Source organism: Pogona vitticeps, chromosome 13, assembly GCF_051106095.1.
Source record: "Pogona vitticeps strain Pit_001003342236 chromosome 13, PviZW2.1, whole genome shotgun sequence".
Taxonomy (NCBI): Eukaryota; Metazoa; Chordata; class Lepidosauria; order Squamata; family Agamidae; genus Pogona; species Pogona vitticeps.
Genome location: NC_135795.1, coordinates 19982526 through 20003451, shown reverse-complemented (window position 1 = coordinate 20003451; position 20926 = coordinate 19982526). Strand labels below are relative to the sequence as shown.

The following is a 20926-nucleotide window of genomic DNA, read 5'->3' as shown; positions in this document are numbered from 1 at the left end:
AGGCTGAGAAAGATTGTGAGTTGTACCGCTCTGTCTACCGACCAGACATGTATATCGCCTTACTCCTGCGCTTTTTCTCCAGCCGCCGCAGCCGCTTCTCCTCGCGCCGCCGGGCCTCCTCGGCCTCCTGGTGCTGCCGGCACTTGTGGAAGTTCTCCACCACCACCCCGACGAACATGTTGAGGACGAAAAAGCTGACGATGAGGAGGAAGGAGATGAAGTAGAGGAGCATCCAGGGGTTGTGGTTCTGGCTGGGCTGGCGGCGGGCCGGGGGGGGCAGAAGAGAGAGAGAGGGAGGGAGGGAGAGAGAAAGATGATGAGGAAGGAAGGGGCGACGACGTTCGAAGGCGAGAGCGTGAGACGACGTGGCGACCGCGCTTGACGGGTGTGGCGCCTACGAGTCCCCAGGACTGCAAGTCGCCGGGTTCCCCAGCCACCAAGAGCTCTCAGGGCGTTAAGGGACCCCTCGGCACCCCAGGGTCTCCAAGCAAGGAGTCCCCCTCTCTCAGGGCGGGTGGCTCAGGAGGAGGAGGAGAGGGTGACGTTTGAGCGAGGTGGCATCTCATTCTTCCCAAAAGTCGTGGACAAGAGGCCAGGGCCTTCCCCGTGGTGGCCCTGAAGAGATGGAATCAGCTACCGCTCTCTCCCTGCTTTCGTTTGGGAGGCAACTGGAAACATGATTATACAGGGAGGCCTTTCATACCAACCTTTGTTGGGTTGCTACATCGCCTGTTTAGTCAGATTCAACCCATTTAATGTGTGATCCGGAAGCCTTCCTTCAAACCCTCTCTCCTCCCTGGCCTGACTTTCTTCAGTGACCTCACCGAGACCCTCACCCCTTATTCTCAGATCTTGGCCCTGAAAAACTCGGTGCCTGGGGTGTTTCTGATCCGACAGCACCTGCTGCCAGGTATGAGAAAGCCTTTCCACTCCTCCCGAGCAGCCCTCTTGGGACCTTCCGTTTTTACCTGCTGGTCGATGCCCACGGCGTCCAGGCCGTCGTACATGATGTTCACCCAGCCGTCCTTGGAGGAGAGGACGAACAAGGACATCAGAGCCTGCAAGAGAAAGGGCACATCTGTTCATCAAAGGGACCCTCCTCCTGCTGCTGCTGCTGCTTCTTGTCCTTCAGGGAAATGGCTCCAGCAGATCCCCTCTCAAGCTTCCCACAGCCTGGGAGCCGGGCTACATGTTACTCTTATCCTGCGAGAACAGACAGTGGGCTGTGAGCGGAGGGTCAGAGAAAAAGGGGAAGGTGATCTCAGTTAAACAGACAGTGAAGGAGGAGACTTCAGGCTGGTCTGTGATTTATGGGGACACGCCATCCCATCTCACCAGCCCTGTCCGGAGGAGGCCTCCCAAGGGTTTCATGGATGGCTCTGAGTCGTGCCTTGAGATGCCCAAGGCAGGGGGCTTCCTGCTTTAAAAGAACTGGACTTTCTGCTCTCCCACTGAATTATGATCTGTCAAAGCCTTCCGCTCCCCAACTTCCATCCTAGCTATGAAAGACTGGAATGGGCTGGCCCCGTTTTTTTTCCCTTGAACTGCTGTGCTAGGATTTCCCAGCTAGAACAGACCGCAGCCACATTTGTTTGGGGGGGGGGGATTCTGGGAACGGGAAGTGGGAAGCCATTTTGGAAGACTACGAAGCCCAGAAGGCTGGGCTGGGTAGCCCAGCGGTTTAGGCCTCTGGCTGCAGAGCCAGAAGTCGGGAACTTGGAGACTCCGTGGGGCCTTCCAGGAGAAGAGCCAGCCTGGGGGGCCTTGGGCCAGCTGCAAGGCGGAAACCGCTTCTGAGCATCACCTGCTAGAAAATCCTGGAAAGGGTCAGAAATGACTTTAATGACACGTGATGGTTGTTACTACAAAGCCCAGAATCCCCCAGCCGTTCCACTTGGATGCTTCTGGGCGTTGCCATTCACAATTTTTCTCAGCTGTAAAAACAAGGTGTGGCACCCTGCCTGATATTGGACCATCCTCTCCTGTTTCATAGTCTTAGACCAGCACTCTCAGAGCTAAGATTTTTTATAATTCAACCCGGAAATTAACACTCTGTGTGTGTGTGTGTGTGTGTGTGTGTGTGTGTGTGTGTGTGTGTGTGTGTGTGTGTGTGTGTGTGTGTGTGTTTGTGCATGCATGCATGCATGCATGCGTGCATGCGCAGCTAAATTTGTCTTCGGCCTCAGCATATGGAACCATGAGAAATCCCTGGCATTTCTCTTGTGTGGGCAACGGCCAGCTTTCCACGCACACGGGGGGGGGGGCTTTCACTCTGCATGTGAGGCTTCTCTACCCACAAAGAGATCGTGACCCCTGTTACTGAGCCCCCCCCCTTCAATTAGAGCTCGGGAGGCCTCTTGGGGTGCGCGCAGCCTGCTTCCCGCACATCTTTGGTCCCACCGGAGCGGCTCCGAGGAACCGACCTCTGCCCGCGGCAGTCGCTTCTAATTTTCCTAGCCGGCAGAAGAGTTTGTCAGGGGGAGGCTTCCTGCTCGCCTGTGCCCTCCGACGCTCGCACGAGGCGGGCGGGCGAGCCGAGCCTTTGGGGCCCTTGGAGGCTTCGAGATGGAAGCCGGAGGCAGAAGGAAGGAGGAAGGATGGAGGAGCTGAAGGAGACGGGGCTGCGTGAAAGCTGGAGGTGGGATCGAGGGCCTTAACTGTGTTGCCTTCTTCTTAGATTCCACCGAATTTTCTTCCCATCCTTGCTTCATATCCCATTCTACAGCACTGCCTGAATAGCACTGATCCATTACCACACAAATGCCTGGGCATCCAGACTGGAGTCCTCAAGGGAGGTCTAGTCTACCTAGAGAAGTAGACCAGCCCTCTGGAAGATTTGGGGGTCTGGTTTACCTGCCTGGCACACGGAGATAGATGAGGCCTCTGGGGGAGGTTTGGTAGACTAGCCCTCCGGAAAAACAGCTATTTGCTTTGTGTTGAGGTCGACCAGGCCTCCTTAAGCTTTGGTCTATATAGGAGGTAGACCAAACCTCTGGAAGACTCGAGCCTCTGTCTGTCCTGCATCGGTGGGAGACTAAACCCCCCCGGTACCCTTCTCCTAAGTCACCCTGTTACCTCTCTGTTGAGTGCCGCTTCGGTGAGCTTTCCATTTTCTGCAAAGCCCTTCTGGGTTTTCCTGTACAGCCCCTTAAATAGACACCAGGGCACAGCTATGCTTGAAATACAAGATGACACTGGGGGGGGGGGAGAGAGAGAGAGACGGTGCCCCTCGGTTCTGTGCGACTCACCTGCCCCAGGTTGTCAAAATTGTATTTCCGCCGGACCCATTTGTAGCGGGCATTTGTGCAGTCAGCCTTGGTGGAGACGTTCCGGATGTCGGGCCCCTCGCAGTAGTAGAACTTGCCTTTGAACAGCTGGGGGGGGGGGGCAAGAAGAAGGAGTGCATAGAATAAATCAATCCATTCAGGATACCTGCTGATCCTAAGAGCCGGGGGGGGTGCAAAGGAGGAACAGCAGCAACAAGAAAGATCACAGCTAGCCAGAGGATGAAAAGAAGAGCGGGCGAGAGGACCAGACTCTGGACTTGACGTTCAGAAAAGTTCCTTTTTTGGGGAGTGTAACCCCCCCCCCCAGGAGGTCCTTGCTCACAGGGAAGAGTGGCTCTAGAATAAGGAAGGGATGGCCTTCCTTTCCGCCCCATCTAATAGTGGTAGCATTAAACTGGTGTTTGTCCATGGGAACTGTGGGTTTTCTGCGCAAGTTGTGGATTTCCTGTATGGGTGGGGGTGGTTTAGATGACCTTTGGGGATCCCTTCTAACTTTTACATTTTTGTAACAACATACGCTCACCCCAGGCAACGATGCCGCGACCCAGAAAGATCAGCCTGAGCAATCCGCAGCCGGGAGAAACTGGCTGCTTGTAAGAGAAAAGCAGGCCATCGTGGCCGATGGCTTCATTCACCCGGAGGCAAGGGGGCAGAAGCCATGGCTAGCAGGCCAGATGGGGCCCTCGGGGGTCTCCTGTAAAGCCCCCCATCCTCGCCTCCGTCCCTAAATCCCCTTGTCATTAAGGCCAGACATGAGAGCCACACCAATCTTGGGTCACTAGGTGAGACATGGTTTGGCTTCTCCCTTTCCCTCTGGGACCCCAAAGCAGATTCCATGCACCCCACGTCTCCTCCTGGCCCGGTGAACCTGAGCTTCTTTCTCCCGCGCCCCGGTGTTTGTATATGTGTGACCCTCCCCACCTCAAATGGGTCCCTCCGGGGCCAAAACCCCCTGGGGGAAATCAAGAGCAAAAGCAAGCCTTCTCAACTTTGTTTCCCCGGATGTTCTCGGACTACAACTCCCAGAAGCCTTCACCCCCAGCTGGGCTGGCCAGGATTTCTGGGAGCTGCGGTCCAAGAACATCTGGGTGACCCAAGAGTGGGAAGAGCAGAGGGGAAATCAAGGGGGGTGGGACTCGCTTATCAAAAGCCGAGCACATACCTGGACGCCCAGAATCCCAAAGATGATGAAGAAAGCGCAGCAGATGAGGACGATGTTGCCGATGGGCCGGAGAGACGAGATCAGCGTCTCCACCACCAGCTTTAGACCGGGGGCTCTGCTGATGACTCTGTGTGCAAAGAGGGACACCCAGGCTGAGTTTTGTGGGGTTTTTCTCCCCTAGCTCTGCATGCTTTTCTTTTTTCCCTCTCTCCCACCCTTTTGGTCATTTTTTAAAAATCAATTTACCTGAGCACCACGTGGGGAAAAGGGGTAAGGTAATTAAAACTGGAGTGATGAACAAACACACAGGCAGAAGAAACCCCACTTGGGGCTTTATGGGGCAGACAGAAACAGTCAAAGAAACGGGGTTTCTCCTAAAACCAAGAGTGGGGTGAGGAGAGGCAGCCTGGAGGCATCTCGTGGGGTCCCAATAGCCCCTAAATCCCATCTCCTCAGCACATTCACACACATCCGCCATGCAGATGGTGCCTGGAGTTACAGTAAAGGTTTTGCAGTTTCGTATGTCCTCTGCATGACAGGCATCATCAGCCTGCTTGGTAAAAGACACAGCAACGTGAGACAGCATTTATTTCGCTCAGGCTCCGAGAAGGATCATGTTCCGCACTATGAACAAGCTCAACCTTTTCTACTTGCGAAGGGAAGGTTAATCGTATGTGCGAGGAGAGTGAGAGTTTAGCTTTCCGGTCAGGCGCGCGGACGCAACGAGAAGCAAAAAAGAGGTGCGTTGACAAGCTGCGAACCACCAGTGTACGAGCCCTTGAGGGCCCCGGAGGGCAGCGGGATACAAATGTTTGATATTCACGCTTCTTCTGTTTAAAAAGATAAACAAGAGAGGAAGTGTGTTGGCTTCTCCAGATCACAAGAAACTCCTGGGCTGAGTTGTCGGAAAAACCCGAAAACTTCAGCAACACACAAGAGGAACCGCGCCAGCCTGGAGTTCCGTCCTACGCTCGAGCGGTGTTAACTGCAGCGCTCTCGGATGGGCTGCTGTGCCGTCCTGTTCTTAGGGCTGCCCTCTAAGGTCTGTATCATCGGCCTGTTCCCCATTTAAGGTTGTGAAGGGGAGGTGTGTGCTGTGTTGTGTCTTTGGGCGACAACCCCTAGATACAGCATGTCGCACCCATTTCCCTCTGAGCGTGGGGATTAGAGAGTTATGCCAAAGATAGCACACAAATGTGGGTGAGAAAGGGAGCTTGGGAAAGCAGCCAGCCGTGGGAGATGGGGAATTTCTCCCCCAAAACCTGAGATTACTGGAATATAATAGTTTGGGGGATAAATATTCCAAACCCCATCCCTCAAGGCAATGCCAGGTGCTTTTCCCCGGGTGGGGGTCATGTATTTCTCCCTGCCACAGGTCCAGAGGTGGACAGGGACTGCCTCTTTTCTACCCAAATTTCATGGAAGATCAGAAGTACCGCAATGGCCGCAAAGTGCGCAGCAGCCGAAGGACGCGGAGGACTCCCAGGATTTTGGCCCCGCCTGCCGACGCCATGGAGACGATGATGTCGATGATCGACACAAAGACCAGGACTCCATCCAGAACGTTCCAACTGCTCTGGAGATAGGTGTTCTCCCCAGAGAAGAAGCCAAGAGCTACAACCTTTAAAAAGAGAGAGAGAGGGAGGGAGGGAGGAAGAAGGCTTTGTGAAGATAAAACCCACCCATGTACGATTACTTTGGGCCAAACTACCCATTATAAAGAATGAGGTGGCAAACAGAGGTGGTTAGAATTCTGGACTATGTCATTGTAGACATAATTGGTTTGTTTTTGAACATACTCTAAACCCAACCCAACCCAACTTTACTCAACCCAACCCAACTTATTTCAACTCAACCCAACTTATTTCAAACCAAACCAACCCAACCCAGCCACAGAACAGCAGAATCAAGACTTCTGTTATGTGTAGAAAGCTGGCACAAAAGCTGGTCAAATATATTAATCATCTGTCTCACAAGTTTAGATTATTAAACTGATGGGACCCTCCTCCTCTTCCCAGTTAAGATGATCAGCTACAGTCCAGAATTCCACCATCTTTGTTTATTTTCCTATTCTGTGCTTAGCAAAGGTGGAGAGGGGAACTCGGCTTTCCTGATTATTCTTAACCTGCCCTCCGGAACAGCCTTACCTTAACCATCATCTCAGCAACAAAGATGGCTGTGAAGATGTAGTTGGACACACTTAAAAACACCCGCTCCTGGAGAGGGAACAAAAAGGAGGGGGGAAAGGGCAGGATGGTGTCAGCTATGGGGCTATAAATCTCTGCTTATATTGGCTTGTAGGCAAAAAACAAGAGCAAAATTAAAATGCAAATAGTTTCTTCATTCTGCGTGAGGGATTTCGAGACTGTGTGTCTGTGTGTGTGTTTGCATTTCAAATGAAAAATAAATATGTGGCTTTTTTTTTTGAGCAAAGAAACTTCTGTTTTGCCCCAAAGCCCCTGTATTTTGCTGAGAAACAACCCCCCCCCTTACATGCAATGTAAAATGACAAGCTCTTTAACATGCCATGCAAGCTTTCTGTGCAAAACCAACAGAGATCTATTTATTGATTTATTGACGTCCGGCCAATATTGCTACAGACAAAAGACAATTGCTGTTGGGTTTTTAAAAGCGGCTGCTCAGGACCAAGAAGCCCTGCAGCCATTGTCCCGTTTTCTCAAGGGGGTGTCTCAACGTGTTATCGTTGGAGGCCTGGGGAAATCTGCATGAATTTGTTATCTCTCCCGTGAGCAGAGAGTTGGAATCCAATTGGCAAGCATCCATGTCCACCGAAACCATCACCTTTACAGCTGGGCCTTGATGGGGCCAACTTGTTCTCTGTAGGAGCCCGGCCACCCTGTGCGTTCTGCCTCCTGATATTCTCTCTTGCCATTTTAAATGCTCTCATGTTCCATCACTTCCTGCACTAACTCAACATTTCCCTGAATTCCAGGGAACGCCCTTCTGGGAAAAGCACACGGCAGGAATGTGTGCCTTAGTCCACATTTAAATCTGTTTTGCGTGGCTGCCGCTCAGCCACCTTGTCCGGGGATGGTGCGATTTGCGGTCCAGCCTATTGGCAAGGTCAGAGGACACCGGACGAAAATAAAGTCTTTCCAGATTGGCTTTAAGCAAGGGTAGGGAACTGTCAGGCTTTAGGGATGAATTTTGGGGCTGAACCCTGACTCTCCTGGAGTCCCTAAGGCACACAGATAGCCCTTCCCTTGAGACGGGCATCATTTTAACCCCCAAATTTTGTTTTTTTTTTTTAAAAAAACCCTTTCTATTTTATCTTACAAATGCTGAAAGAGGTTTCCCATTCTTGGCTTAAAGCGAGCAGGCCTGCAGGCAAAGTGGCCATCAGATCAGGTCTTCCTCCTCCTCCTCCATCACCACCACCACCATCATCTTAGAACTACAGAGCTGGAAAGGACCCTCTGGATCATTGAGTCCCGCTTATGTGTCAAGGAAGCCCAGTGGGGGAATTGAACTTCCAAACCTCTGGTTCTGCAGCTGGAGACCTAAACTCCCGAGCTACCTAGCGGTCTTGACCGTCTTCCCCTATAACGAAGGAGTCTGGGAATGAGAGAAAGCTCACCGTGCTGTGGGGGTCAATGTCCGGTCTTTCTAGGGCGATAGTGATGCAGTTGAGGAAGATGAAGACAAGGACCACGTGGTCAAACATCTTGTGTGCGATGACCTTCTGGCAGCTGGCCCGGAACCTTGAAGGCAAGACACAACGGATACCGGGATGCCCACAGGTGACCCCAGGTGACCTCAGGTAGCCCGCCCGACTCTACAATTTTATGGCTGTGTTAGGTTGATTCTCTGTGCCTCATTTTATGGAGGATTGTTCTCTCTCTAAGCAGGTGTCCAAAGGAAACACACTGTGCATCAGGAACAGATAAAGATGGTTCTCCAAGGGATGATGGAGTGGAATTGGCAGAAGCAAAAATCAGGCAACATAGGGCCTCTACAAGACCAGGAATCTTTTCAGTTATTATTATTATTATTTATTATTTATTCAATTTATATGCCGCCCAAACTACCCAGAGGTCTCTGGGCGGCTTACAATAATTACAATAATTATCACCCTCTCCCAATGATAGTGCCAAATCCAGCCACAACTCTTGGTCCAGCTTCTCCACAAGTGAAAAAGGGTTGCCAACTCAGCTTCATCCTGTTCCTTGGGGTTTCCAGGCCAAACCCTGAGACCATGGACCGGATCCTCTGACATCCCAGGGAAGGCCCTGGTGTTGCCAGTCTGAGGGGTCCCTGTGTTGGGGGGCAGGCAAAACCATGCAAACATGGAAGAAGGTCTAAAAACGCGCCATCTAAGAATGGGAGCAGAAGGAGTCCCAAGTTTAAAGTTCTCTCTTGGAGAAAAACCAGGCTCTCTCTTCCTCCAGTTCTGCTAACCGTAAGATCTGTCTCCCCTCTGTACAGCCATGTCCCGAGACGCCACCCAGCCTTAAAGGCCCCCTCCAAATCTCCTCTTCCTCCTGGCCATAAGCTTTGTCTCCTTTTCTGGAGACCTGGAGAAGGCCTCTCCATTCTTTAAGACTCCCCCCAGTGCCCAGAGGCTCCCGCCCCTATGCCCAACGCTTTGGCTCAGCCCTAGCTTGGTGTTTTCAAGGATATGTGCCTGTTTTGCTGGGAGGTGTCCTCCATACACAAGGTCAGCGCACCACTGCCCACCAAACTGAAAAATGCAACGGTAAAAAGAAAAAGAGAAGCTCAGTGCTTTCGTATTTACCGATTCTGGGGTGAAAACAGGTAGAGGGACCAGTTCTCATGGGTCTTGCACCATGTTGGCTTGTAGGGTTCAAAGGCCTTCCGGATCCTGTAGCAGTAACTCTGGAACAGAAAGGATAAATTCTTATTCTATAATTCCTTTAAGGTGTCCTTGGATATATGCACACACACACACTCACAAAATACCTCCAATGCTGCACTGGTTAAAACTGGCATGGGCTTCCAAGACCCCTGCTCTCCCGCCCATGGTTACAGCTTGGCCCAAAATTTGGTTTCGAGGCAGTTCCTTATATTCCTACATTCTTGCATAACCGAAAAATGAATGAACATCCTGCCTTGGTTCAAAGAGAACCTTGGCATTTGGTTTGTGTGAAACGCCAGGCGGTGTGTACTTGGTGGGTGATTTAAGAGGGATGGGCCCCCCAAAACAGTCCATCTTAAGGGCTTGAGAAAGTTCTTCTCTTGGAACTACAAACCCCCAAAAGGAAAAATTCATGAAACCAAAATGATCAAACGGAGTGGTTGGGTTCATGTGTGGAAACACAACCCCAAATTGAAGAAGGCTTTTAGAGAGTCCCTAAAGAGTTATGAACCAGGTTGGCTTCTGAATGATCTGGAACGGTTCTTGAGGTCCGGTAAATGGTTCCAAATCTTTAGGCTGGGGAAGAAGGAGGAGGAACTTAAAGGAACTTGGTGAAATGGAAATGAACTTTGTTCTTGTAAGCAGACGGCCCTGCGTGCCGGAGATTCAGTGGGACATGAAGTTATTGGGGTGTCCACTTAATAGTCTCCCCCTTTCTCTGCAGACAAAAAAGAAATCTCTGTAGTGATCTTTCCATTTTCATTGATCCAGAGAAGGAACTTCTCCAAGGCTGGTAACTCAGGACAGCTGGGAGGATGCTCTCACCCTGAACAAAGCTGATCTGTGCTGGAATCTAAGCAGGGCTGAGCTTGCTTAGGATATGAACAGGAGAATCTCCAGATTGGGCTGGGAAAGGATTGTGGGCAGAGGAACCCTGGAGAACCATTCCTGCCCCCCCCCCCGTCAGAGCTGGGGCTACTGGGTGAGAGGGACCCAAGGCTGGATACGTGATAAGGCTGCATTGGCCAGCCCCAGGTTCCTCCATGGTGTCTTCCTCCCAACCTTCTTATCGTTCCCCATCACCACTGCCCACCGGAGCCTGGATACAGCTAGGTTGCTCAGAGGAAGAAGTGGGGGGGGGGCTACTCCTCCTGAAAACCTATGGCCAGGGAGGCAGCCAGGAGGGTCCCCTCCTCCCATCGCCCTGGGTTCAAGACTTACGTCCTCCTCCTCCTCCAGATCCAGAAGGTCCTCCTTGTGACCATCCATGTGCAAGTAGAACTCGTTGGGGACGTGGAGCATTTTGCCGTTGCAGTCCGGGTACTCGGTCGGCCGCAGGGGGCCGAGGCTCAGGGGAGGGTGGATGCCCGGGACCTGGAGGAGCTCCGGCAGCTCCACGGCCCCCCGGTAATCCAGAGGCTCGGCGCGGTGGTGGGGAGGGGGCCGGCTGACGGCGCTGAGCTTGGCCTCCTCCGCCTCGTCATCGGTGCTGCCTTTGCCTTCCCCGGAGAGTAAGGACTCGCGCTCCCCGCACTGGGTCTTCTTCTTGAGGCTCGGGGCCCGGCCCAGGCTGTTCCAGCTGGAGCGCCGGCTGCCCCAGTTGCTGCCGCCGCCGCCGCCCCAGTGGGTGCCGGGGGAACTGCGGGGGCTGGACTGGGAGAGGGAAAAGGCGGGTAAGAGCCAGTAGCTTTTTGCTTGGGGTGGAAATCATGCAGCCACGCCACCTTACGGCTGAATTTCCCAGGCCAATAAGATGGCAACTCTTGAGAAGACCGTTATAAGGAGAATTGAATTCTCTAGGTTTTATTTGATTTCATTATCCTGTAATACAAGGGGGGGCAGCCTCCCCCACTCTTTCGTTGACCAACCGGCCCTCCAGTGGGAGTCGGATTTTGCCAGCTGTGTGTGACTCTGTACGTATGGGTGGGGGTGGACCTGCTCTGGGTTTTATTCTGAACTTTAAAGGAGCTCTCCAAGTGGCTTCACTTGCTATAGGGACAGCCTTCAAGCGCCTTCAACAGGTCCCATAAAGTTCGGAGGAAAACCCACAACGGAGTCCACGTCCTTCTGCAGAACCGGTGTCACCCGCTCTCACCGCAGCGTCCCCCAAAAAGATTTTACAAAACCGGAAATGAAACTCCGACTGCTTCTGGTTGCACGTAGCCTATCATCTGCTCTCTGCACGGCGTGTGCGCTTCCATCACATTCTACTTAGGAGCCCTTTCTTTTAAGCCGCCTCCCCTCCCAGGACGAAATGCTCCAGCCTTTCCTGGCAGAGGAAGGGCTTCCTTCCTTCAACCCCCCACCCTTTTCACGAACGCCCCTCAACCTCAAAGGGGACGGCACCAAAACGGGGCCGAGATTCATTTTTAAAAAATTACCAAGCTCAGCGGGTCGACCGAAGCGTTGCTTCCTCTCCTGGAGTCTGCGAAAGGATAAGCCGAGTCCATATGAGGGGAGCATTTCGGGGTGGGCATAGGTGTGGCCGCAGTGCGCATGATGATAGGCGGGAGCATGCTGGCCTTGCTCTCCAGGTGACCGTTCGGTGTGATGGCAAGCGAATACATCTTCATCTCTGAAAGAGAAAGCATCTTGTTAAGGAGAAGAATCGCCGAGCGCTGGGAACACATTATAAACTCACACCGACACCCTTGCCTTTCCTCCAGAGGGATCAAGGCAGCCGAAGTGGCTCGCTTCCTCCCTGCTTTACCCTCCCGATGACAACCTTGCGAGGTAGATCAGACAGGGCCCGGCCCAAGACCGACCGGTGAGTATCAAGACGTGCTGGAGAACAGATTTTGGACGCCACTTTTCAAGGGACTCTCTGGAAGGCTCCCGGATGGTTTTCGATTTACCAGGAGGGGAAATGTTTTTGTTTCCAATTTGGACAAACATTCTTTTAAAAGCACGAATGATTCCCTTAAATTAACAACAGGAAACACCATCTCTGTGGACCCACCCCAGTCAAATCAACTGAATTGGCTCAAAAAATATTAGTTTCCAAGTAAACATTTTTTAATAAAATCAAGCTTTAGTTAGTATAAACAGATAGATACAGTAGATACAGTAGATACAGTAGATACAGTAGATAGATAGATAGATAGATAGATAGATAGATAGATAGATAGATAGATAGATAGATAGATAGATAGATAGATAGATAGATAGATAGATAGATAGATAGATAGATAGATAGATAGATAGATAGATAGATATCGTAGGATTTTAGCCAATAAATCAACTATTTCCCCTCCCCAACCGCTGCACGAGCCACCCGCCAAAGGGACCGTCCACCCCACTTGCCAGACGCCAACTCCTTCAGCCTCTCCAGCTCCTCTTCAAAGTTGAGCGAAGTCTTGTCCTCGTCCGTGTCGGACCTGTTGGCGTCGCCCTGCGTGAAGGAAACACAGATGGCAATCCTAACTTGAGATTTTGAATGCCAAAACCCAAAAAAGGCTGGGCTTGGGGGATGCCAGGAGGGGCTCCGGTGTCTCCAGCAGCGTCTTCAGGGGATCCCCTCCAGGGCTCCGGGGTCGCCACACTTCTGAGCCTTCTGGGAAAAAATGCCCAGAGTTTGCCTCAAGAGTGCCCCAAAAGCCCATCTCCTCCGGGGCTCCTGTAACGTCTGCCACAAACCTTTGCAGTGCAGGGAGCTTTATTTTAGTGCTTCGGTCACTTTGGTCTCCCAGGCTTTTCTAATTCACCAATTCACCATTCTCGGGTGGCTCTGCATGTTTGATCCTCACTGAGATATTGTGGGATTCACCCCTGACCCAACCTTGTACTCCTAAAAATGCTAGCCCTTCCTTGAGCAGGGGAAGAGAGAGAACCCCCTTTTCCCCCACTCTTCCCATCCTGTGCATACTTTGATAGCACCCCCACCCACCCACAGCTGTCTTTCTCCTAAAAAGCCTCAAACGCTTTAGCCTCTTAGACGCAGTGTTCGCTTCTCCTGCAATTTGCTTGAAACAGCTCCCGATCCTAGGACTCCTCTCACGCACAAGTAGCATACATTATGCTCAATGATACATGCTCAATCATACATGCACTGGATCTGCACTATGCAAGTTTTCCCGTTTAATCAAGAATTTAGAACTTGAAAAGGGGGGAGGTGCGCAGATCTACTTGGCGCTGGCCTGAGATTCAACCTCTAGGATAAAGAGGAAAAGAAGGAGTTGAAACTCCCCCCTCCGCTAAACAGATATTTTGTCCTCCCCGATGAATAATTCAGCCTTAATTTTTTTTCCAAAAAAAGAGAGAGAAAAGGAAAAGCTTTTCTGTAAATTTAAATCACATCCTGTAACGGCTCCAGGACGAGCGATTAACTACCAGCAACAAAGCCCTGCTCTCGTTTTTCCTCTTCCTCTCTCTCTCTCTCCATGTGTATAATTATATATTTATGGAGAACATAGTGCAGGATTGCCAGTTTCCTGCTCTACATACGCAACGCCACTCATGCGGAGAGGAAACCAGTGGGATCTGGAAGGGAGCGCCGCGTTACGGCTCAGGCCAAGACGCCCTTCTGCCAAATGGAATGAATGCAAGGAGCCCCCCTTTCCGTTCACCTCTTCTGTGCGAAGATTTAACTGCTATCGTTTTATTTAAATGATAACAGTTAAATCTGGAGCCAAGACATCTAGTGGCCACCGAATGCAAAGTTTGCCAGCCAGCAACGTATGAGAAGATACACTTTGTTTTACACCATGCTTGCAAAAGTTGCTCTTTCCGGGGTCCCCCAGGCGTTCTTAGGATGGTAGGTCCAAAAACCGAACGCCTGTGAACTCTTTCATAACACCAGAGAGGGATTGACAGAGCTCCAAACGAGTTGCGACTACCTCGCTTTATGTGTTGTTCTGCGCTGCCAAGCCACCTCCGACGGATGGCAACCCTGTGTACGAGTGGCCCTTCCTTCTCAGCCACGTCGCTCAGCTCTTGTGAGCTCAAAGCGGTGGCTTCCCCCTTTGGGGAGTCAGTCCATCTTGTGAGGAATGGCTTAGTGATCCTGAAGTGCCCATCTAAGCTCCTCCAGAAGGCAGCAGGACAAGAGGGAGACTCCGTCGGAGATGGAGTGACTCCGTACAGGAAGCCATCGCTTTGAGCTGGACGAAATCTAAGTAGGGCTGTTGAGGGTAGGGGCTTCTGGAGCTCACCCATTCATCATCATCATCATCATCATCATCATCATCATCATCATCATCATCATCATCATCATCATCATCATCATCATCATCATCATCACATGCCATCAAGTCAATTCTGACAGATGGTGACCCTCATTTCTGACAAGATGGTGACTCAGAAGTGGCTTCCCCTTCTTCTGGGGTGTCCTGGGATCAGCGTGCAGCTTGCCCAAGGCCACCCAGGCTGGCTCTTCTCCTGGCAGCCACAGTGAGGAATCAAACTCTCAATCTTTCGGCTCCACAATGAGATACCCAACTCACAGAGCCATCCAGCGAGCTCACTCATCCATAGGATTGCCGTCAGCCGGAGGCGACTTGATGGCAGATTGCAACGTCATCCCCGCAGCCCTGGGGAAATTAGTCTCGCTTTCGTTCACAGTGCACCTGGCCTGATTCTCTGACACTTGTCCTGAAAGTCTGGACCCCAGTGGCTTCCAAATTTAGACCCAGAAGTGGGACGGGCGTCAGCTCTGGTGGCTTAGATTTTCTGGAGGGTCAAAGGATCAGCAGTTAACAATCTCATTGCAGCGAAATGTGTATTTCTGGCACAGTGGCTGCTTTTCCAAACTGGGGGGAATGCCTTTGCTCTCATGCAGCCTGCCTGACACCAGTTGTGTACTAGTTAGGTCCACAAGAATTAGAGGAATAAATATTTGCCAATAGTTGTTTAAACTGTCGCTTGGCATCCTCTCCAAGGTCAGAACCTGCCATTGTCTGAGGATATCATGCAAGTTAACAGGCAGAGGGAGTTTTTAAATGGTTTTTTAAATGTTTGTAGAATAATTTGGGAAATGAATGTCTTGGAAGGAAGGAAGGAAGGAAGGAAGGAAGGAAGGAAGGAAGGAAGGAAGGAAGGAAGGAAGGAAGGAAGGAAGGAAGGAAGGAAGGAAGGAAGGAAGGAAATAATTGAGGAAGGAAAGAAAGAAGAAAGGAAGGAAATAATTGAGGAAGGGAGGAAGGAATGCTCAGCTTTGAAAAAAGCAGCATACAGTGTCAAAGGAAGTAGAGTATGGATGGTTAGATAAACAAACACAATACTGCTAAGCTCTGAGTGAGCTGAACATGTCCAATTTCTGTATGCATGCATTCATTTCTTGAATTTCTAGGCCACCTTTCCCCCAGCAGTGACCTTTCATTTTAAGAGCAAGTGGGGCAGAGGGAGGCTGAACCCCTCTTTTAAGACTCCTCCCCTCGCTCCTCGCTGGGTGCCCAAATGGAAGCGGCTTGGCCATGGCCAGTCCAGTAGCCAGCGGCTTCCTAGCCTGGACCGTCCATTCGAAACAACCCAAGAGAGAGAGAGAGAGAGAAATGTACCGATGCCAAGCTGGCAAGAACAATGCCCGGGAGCAGAGGAACGGAGGGAATCAAAGTCCAGCTTGTCCCCACCTGCTGCCACGGGAACGTTCTACACTATTATCATTATTCTTCTTTGAAATAGAGAAAACCGAGCCAGTCAAGGCACGGCAGGGAAGCCATGAGTGACGGGGAGGGCCTTTCTGTTCCCAGAAATTCTGGGGTAGTTTCCGAAACGAAGGCTGGCTCACCCAGCCGCTGCTTCCACCCTGGACGTCTCCCCTTTGGAGGTTGCTCCAGAAGAGGTTTCGGGATAGGATCCTCCCAACATGCGTGCCTGGACCTAGATGCTTGCTCTAAAGGGACATCCCTTCTGGCAGATGGAAGGATGATGTGCTGGGGAAGGTCTGGGTTCATGGCCAGCTGAGTTTCTAAGCTTGCTTGGGTAGCTCTAGACCAACATTTCCCTCTCCGCTCGAGCCTGCCGTTGCTTTGGCCTGCGCCATCGGCCCAGGTGTCCAGCGGCGACGCCGAGAGGGGACGCAAGTCCGCTCCAGGTTCTAATCCAAACTTTAGAGGAGCTTATCCCAGATCCTGGCCCTATTTTACAGATTGGGTTGAGTGCCCGGATAATTCTGAAGCCAGTTATTGGGTTGAACCAAGTCCTCCACCCTTCGAATCATAGTCTCTAAAAGAAGTCTAAAATCGTAGCCTGAAGAAAGCAGCCATCCTAAGGTCTGGATTCAAGAGAAGCCGCTAGCTTGTTGTCCTGCGGACCCAGAAAGAGGCTGTAAGCGGCGTGGCCACGGATGCAAACGAAACAATGACCCAGATCAGCCTTCCACTAAACTGTGCTGCACGGGGGATACGGAGAGGCCATCTCGGTGGGTTAGAGCAGCCGGCTGCAGCGTCACGGACTGAGAGACTGATGCCCCACTCTCAGCCTCCTTAGGGGAGAGCCCTCCTGGGTAGCCTTGAGCCAGCTGGGTGATGTTCCCGGAGCATCACCAGAAGGAGGGGCTGGGAAGGATCCACTGCTGGATGGCCGAAGGGTTGAGGTCTCTTGCTATGGAGCCAGAGGTTGGGTGTTCGATTCCCCCACCGGGGCTCCTTGACAGGGGCTAGACTGGATGATCCCACGGGGTCCCATCCACCTCTGCCGTTCTAAGGCAATGACAATGATCATCGGTTGGAACTGACTTGATGCCAAACGCTTGTTGTTATGGGCCCCAAACAGGAACTTCTCAACGCCCTGACACCAAAAAATGCACGCCACCCCCAGCGCTCCTCAGATGTCACGACTGACCGCGGAGTCTCCTTGTGTGGCAACTGCTCCACGTTTTACTGGAGAAGGTCCACCCCAATTCCAGGACTAGACCAGACCTCCGGCCAGCCAGGAGGCAATTTGGATCCTGGAGGATGACACCGACCGCAGGACATGCAAGATTGTTGTAACCAGGAAGCAGCTCTGGTGGGGGGGGGGAACGCTCCTAAGGTAGCATGCGGGAAACCCGGGGGGGGGGGAACTCAACAGCAGAGTGAAAAACAGAATAAAGCCAATTCAGAAGAAAGCACCGCTGATGGCTATATGGAAGCACTTCCCCCCCCCCCCAAATATATAAAGGCAAGGAGCGTGTCTCGTTGCCACAGCCGTTTAAGTCAATTAGCTTCTGCTGTGAGCAAAACTTAATGGCGCCCCTCATCCACACGGGCCCTGCCATTTTTAATTCAATTGGTCCATGTTAAACAGACATTGTTTCCTCAAGCAGAACCCCCTCTCTTCAAAGGAGCGCTAATTGAGGGTTTCTGTAAAAATGTTCCCACGCTAACGAACGGCAGCTGCCGACACCGCCACCCATCCTGTCAGCGCACTGACACCAATTATTGTCTGGAAAGGTAGCAGAAAGCAGAGAATCAGGAGGGGTGTGTGTGTGTGTGTGTGTGTGGCAGGGGAGCTCATGAAACAACTTGGTGCCCGTCCACGGCATCCTTTGACACCATCTGGGCAGGATGTGGGGAAATCCGCTGAAAAACTCCGGGCCTGAGGGTCAAACGGGACCGTACGCTGCATGTGTTTTGGAAAGAGGTGCTCCTTGCGAGGGGCAAAATGCCTATAGTAGCACACGTTTTTCCTCCCCTGCATCTCTTACACTTAACATGCTTTGGCAGTTGGCTGCTGGCAGTGAACACATTAATGGGCAGGGATCTGTGAGGAAAATCCCATCGTTGGAGGGGACGCCCGGGTTCATCATAGGTGGTGGGCGTTCACCTTGACATCCGGTTTGACTCTGCTGGAGAGTCGCTCCTATAGAAAGTCTACTCCTGTGATTAGTCCTCTAATGGCACCGCTCCTCATAGCAGGCGGTCTCTGGCGAAGGTCAGCTTCGTCCTTAACCGACTGACCTCCACAGGTGCCAGAAAAGAGTTATTTAACTGGTTTTTGTATGTTAGGTCGCCCAGCCTATAGGTCGCCAGGTGTTCTTGGACTGCAACTCCCTAGTTGTGCTGGCCAGGATTTCTGGGAGTTATAGATGTGGGGCACCACCACAGCTGGCCCTCCTGACTGGGAGATATTACCAAAAAGGAGTAACTATCTAAACTTCCATGTGCCATTCATTTCGGGGACGTTTGCTCCCTTGATATTCCCGGCACGGATCTGTAAACGGAGTAAAAGCTAAGGTGAGGAAGGATACTGAACTTTGCTCCCCGCCCTCCCCCCATCTCCTGCAGCCTGCTCTTGAGGACTCGGTATGATGATGAGCAAAGCGGTTTCTCATTCTGCACTTGAATTTCTCCGCCGCCAGCGTTGATTGAGCATTCTGAAATGGCCCTGTTCTTGCAAATAAAATAACATCGCCCCCAATGTGATTAACGTCTCCTTCTAAGTCATTACTCTTAACTCAAGTAGGCTGAGTTTAGCTTGGGCTCCGAAATCATTTCCATACGCTAATGACTTCATAAAAGCTTCCTGATAAAATATGACAGTGAGATCACTATCCTTCCGAGAACAGAAATGGGGCCTCGGTCTCACTTAAAACCCAAACGGCACCGAGGATTTTCCTCGGGGGAGGCTGGCAGGAATCGTGGCTGGAGGACCCAGCCCCTGTGAAGTGGAAAGGAGCCGACCGGGATGGGGCGCCGGAAGGCCATCCCGTCCACACGGCTGAGTGTGTGGCTCGGCGGGGGTTCCTCTCTTACCTCGGCTTGGAAACCTTCCACCAAGATGGCCACCAGGAGGTTGAAGAGGACGTAATTGCCAAAGGTCATCAGGGCCACAAAGTAGAGGGCTGCCCACGACGAGGTGGAGGCCATCCCGTTATAAAGCACAACGTTCCAGTCTTCCTGGGTGAGGATCTGGGCAGGAAAGAGGAGAGAAAGGTTTCAAGTTTACACTTCCCCAGGTCTCCTAATGGCTAGCTTGCTCAGGGACTCCCACCCTCTAATATTCAGGCATCATCATCATGGTTTCTGCTGCACAAAAACAAGCACTCCGAACCAACACGATGGAAAGCTAAGATCCAAGGAATTCGTGCTAACACCAAATGCTTGCCAAGAAAAAAGATGGAACGGTGTCACACCTCATCCGTGAAAGATGGCACAAACAGATTACAAAATCAGACATGACGGGATGGCAAAATTAGCCCCCTGGTCATGATGCAAAAAATATATATATAACTTGCCAGCCTCCAAAAACCCCATGGGAACATCAGGTTGAGAAGGTACAGATCCAAACGGATAGACCCCTTGAACATAACACACCAGACATAGTAGAGATAGAAGGAAGAAGCGTCTGGATCATTGACATTGCAATTCCGGGGAATGCCAGAGTTGATGATAAAGAACTGGAAAAACTAACAAAATACTGGAGTTTGGCAATTGAAACATCTTGCTTGTGGATGAAACACGCTTCAGTGGTCCCTGTCATCATTGGGGTTTGGGGGACAATATCAAGGAATTTCACACAGTGCTATAAGCAGTTGCAGAAATAACGCCACCAGAGCTACAAAAATTGGCAGTATTAAAAATAGCATACATACTGCGCCAAGATTTAACGGATATTTAGATTCTTGGTTAAAATTTGTATCTGTTATACAATAGCAGTCAATGTTTTTATAATTCTGATTGGTTGTGCCTCGTATTTTTGAATAATAATAATAATAATAATAATAATAATAATAATAATAATAAGAAGAAGAAGAAGAAGAAGAAGAAGAAGAAGAAGAAGAAGAAGAAGAAGAAGAAGAAGAAGAAGAAGAAGAAGAAGAAGAATAGAGCTGCAGAACTGGAGGGAACCTTATAAATAAATGAAGGAGCCAGGCTTTTATGAGATGAAAAGAACTGCTTAACTAATCGTTGGAGCTGCCACAAAACAGGAAAGAGGCCTGGAGGTGGACTCGGTCATGGAGAACCCCCTTCAGTTTGAGTGGGGGGCATGTTTACTATTAACCTTATCAGGCGCTACCGAGAGCAGCCTTCCTGCCTCGCGCCGAGTCTATTTGCCCACCCGATTCTCTCCGCAAAGAGTGCCAGCACCTCTATTAAAACGAGACAATGGAAGCCGGAACGACTGGGGACAGAGGTCCATTTCTGCCAGCAGTCAATTATTTACTTATCATCTCTTGTTGACATAGTCAGGATGGCCTGAAACGGAGACGATCGCTCCTCGTCACAACGGCCGTTCGAGTCATTTGTCTCGTAAAGGCCTTCCGTTTCCAAATCACGTCATTTCAGAGATAAGGAAAAGCTTGTTCGTGACGTCGTGCACGGCAATAACTTACCGGACGGATCAATCCAATGTTTGACCTACTGACTTCTGAGGATGAGAACAATTTGCCGAACCAAATCAAAGGCCCATGTAAGTCCGGCGTTAATAGATGGCCGGAGCTTAGGAAAAAGTCCCTTTCCTGGATCCCAGATCCCAGAAGCTCACGCCAAGGATGTCTTGTGGGGGTGGGCAAATTTGGGGGTTTGCAATGCAGGAAAGGAACTTCAGCATGTTCTGTGGACTGGCAGAGGTCTCCTGGGATCGCCCAAGGAAAAAAGCAGATGCAACAGCTTTTCTGTGGTCACACTCTTCTCTGGAAACTGGCTTTCTGTGGTATACTGCATCTGGATGTGGAAGTGCTACTTGGTTATCCAAGTCACAGCCATTGATAGATCTCATTCC

General features: G+C 51.1%; 1 protein-coding gene across 4 annotated transcripts in view; it reads right to left on the bottom strand.

Annotated features, from left to right (window-relative positions):
• CACNA1H (calcium voltage-gated channel subunit alpha1 H) overlaps window positions 1–20926 on the bottom strand; it is a 191965-nt gene that overhangs the window by 22310 nt on the left and 148729 nt on the right. For 3 of the 4 annotated variants that reach the window (XM_078381307.1, XM_078381306.1, XM_078381309.1), the window contains exons 14-25: window positions 18958–19113; window positions 12590–12677; window positions 11668–11861; window positions 10508–10939; window positions 9206–9306; window positions 8048–8171; window positions 6597–6665; window positions 5886–6070; window positions 4450–4576; window positions 3249–3374; window positions 969–1058; window positions 43–256 (exon numbers count right to left, since the gene is read on the bottom strand). In XM_078381307.1, coding sequence (XP_078237433.1) covers window positions 43–256; window positions 969–1058; window positions 3249–3374; window positions 4450–4576; window positions 5886–6070; window positions 6597–6665; window positions 8048–8171; window positions 9206–9306; window positions 10508–10939; window positions 11668–11861; window positions 12590–12677; window positions 18958–19113 — 1906 coding nt within the window. The remainder of the gene's footprint in view (window positions 1–42; window positions 257–968; window positions 1059–3248; window positions 3375–4449; window positions 4577–5885; window positions 6071–6596; window positions 6666–8047; window positions 8172–9205; window positions 9307–10507; window positions 10940–11667; window positions 11862–12589; window positions 12678–18957; window positions 19114–20926) is intronic. The other variant, XM_078381308.1, reaches the window with a different exon arrangement.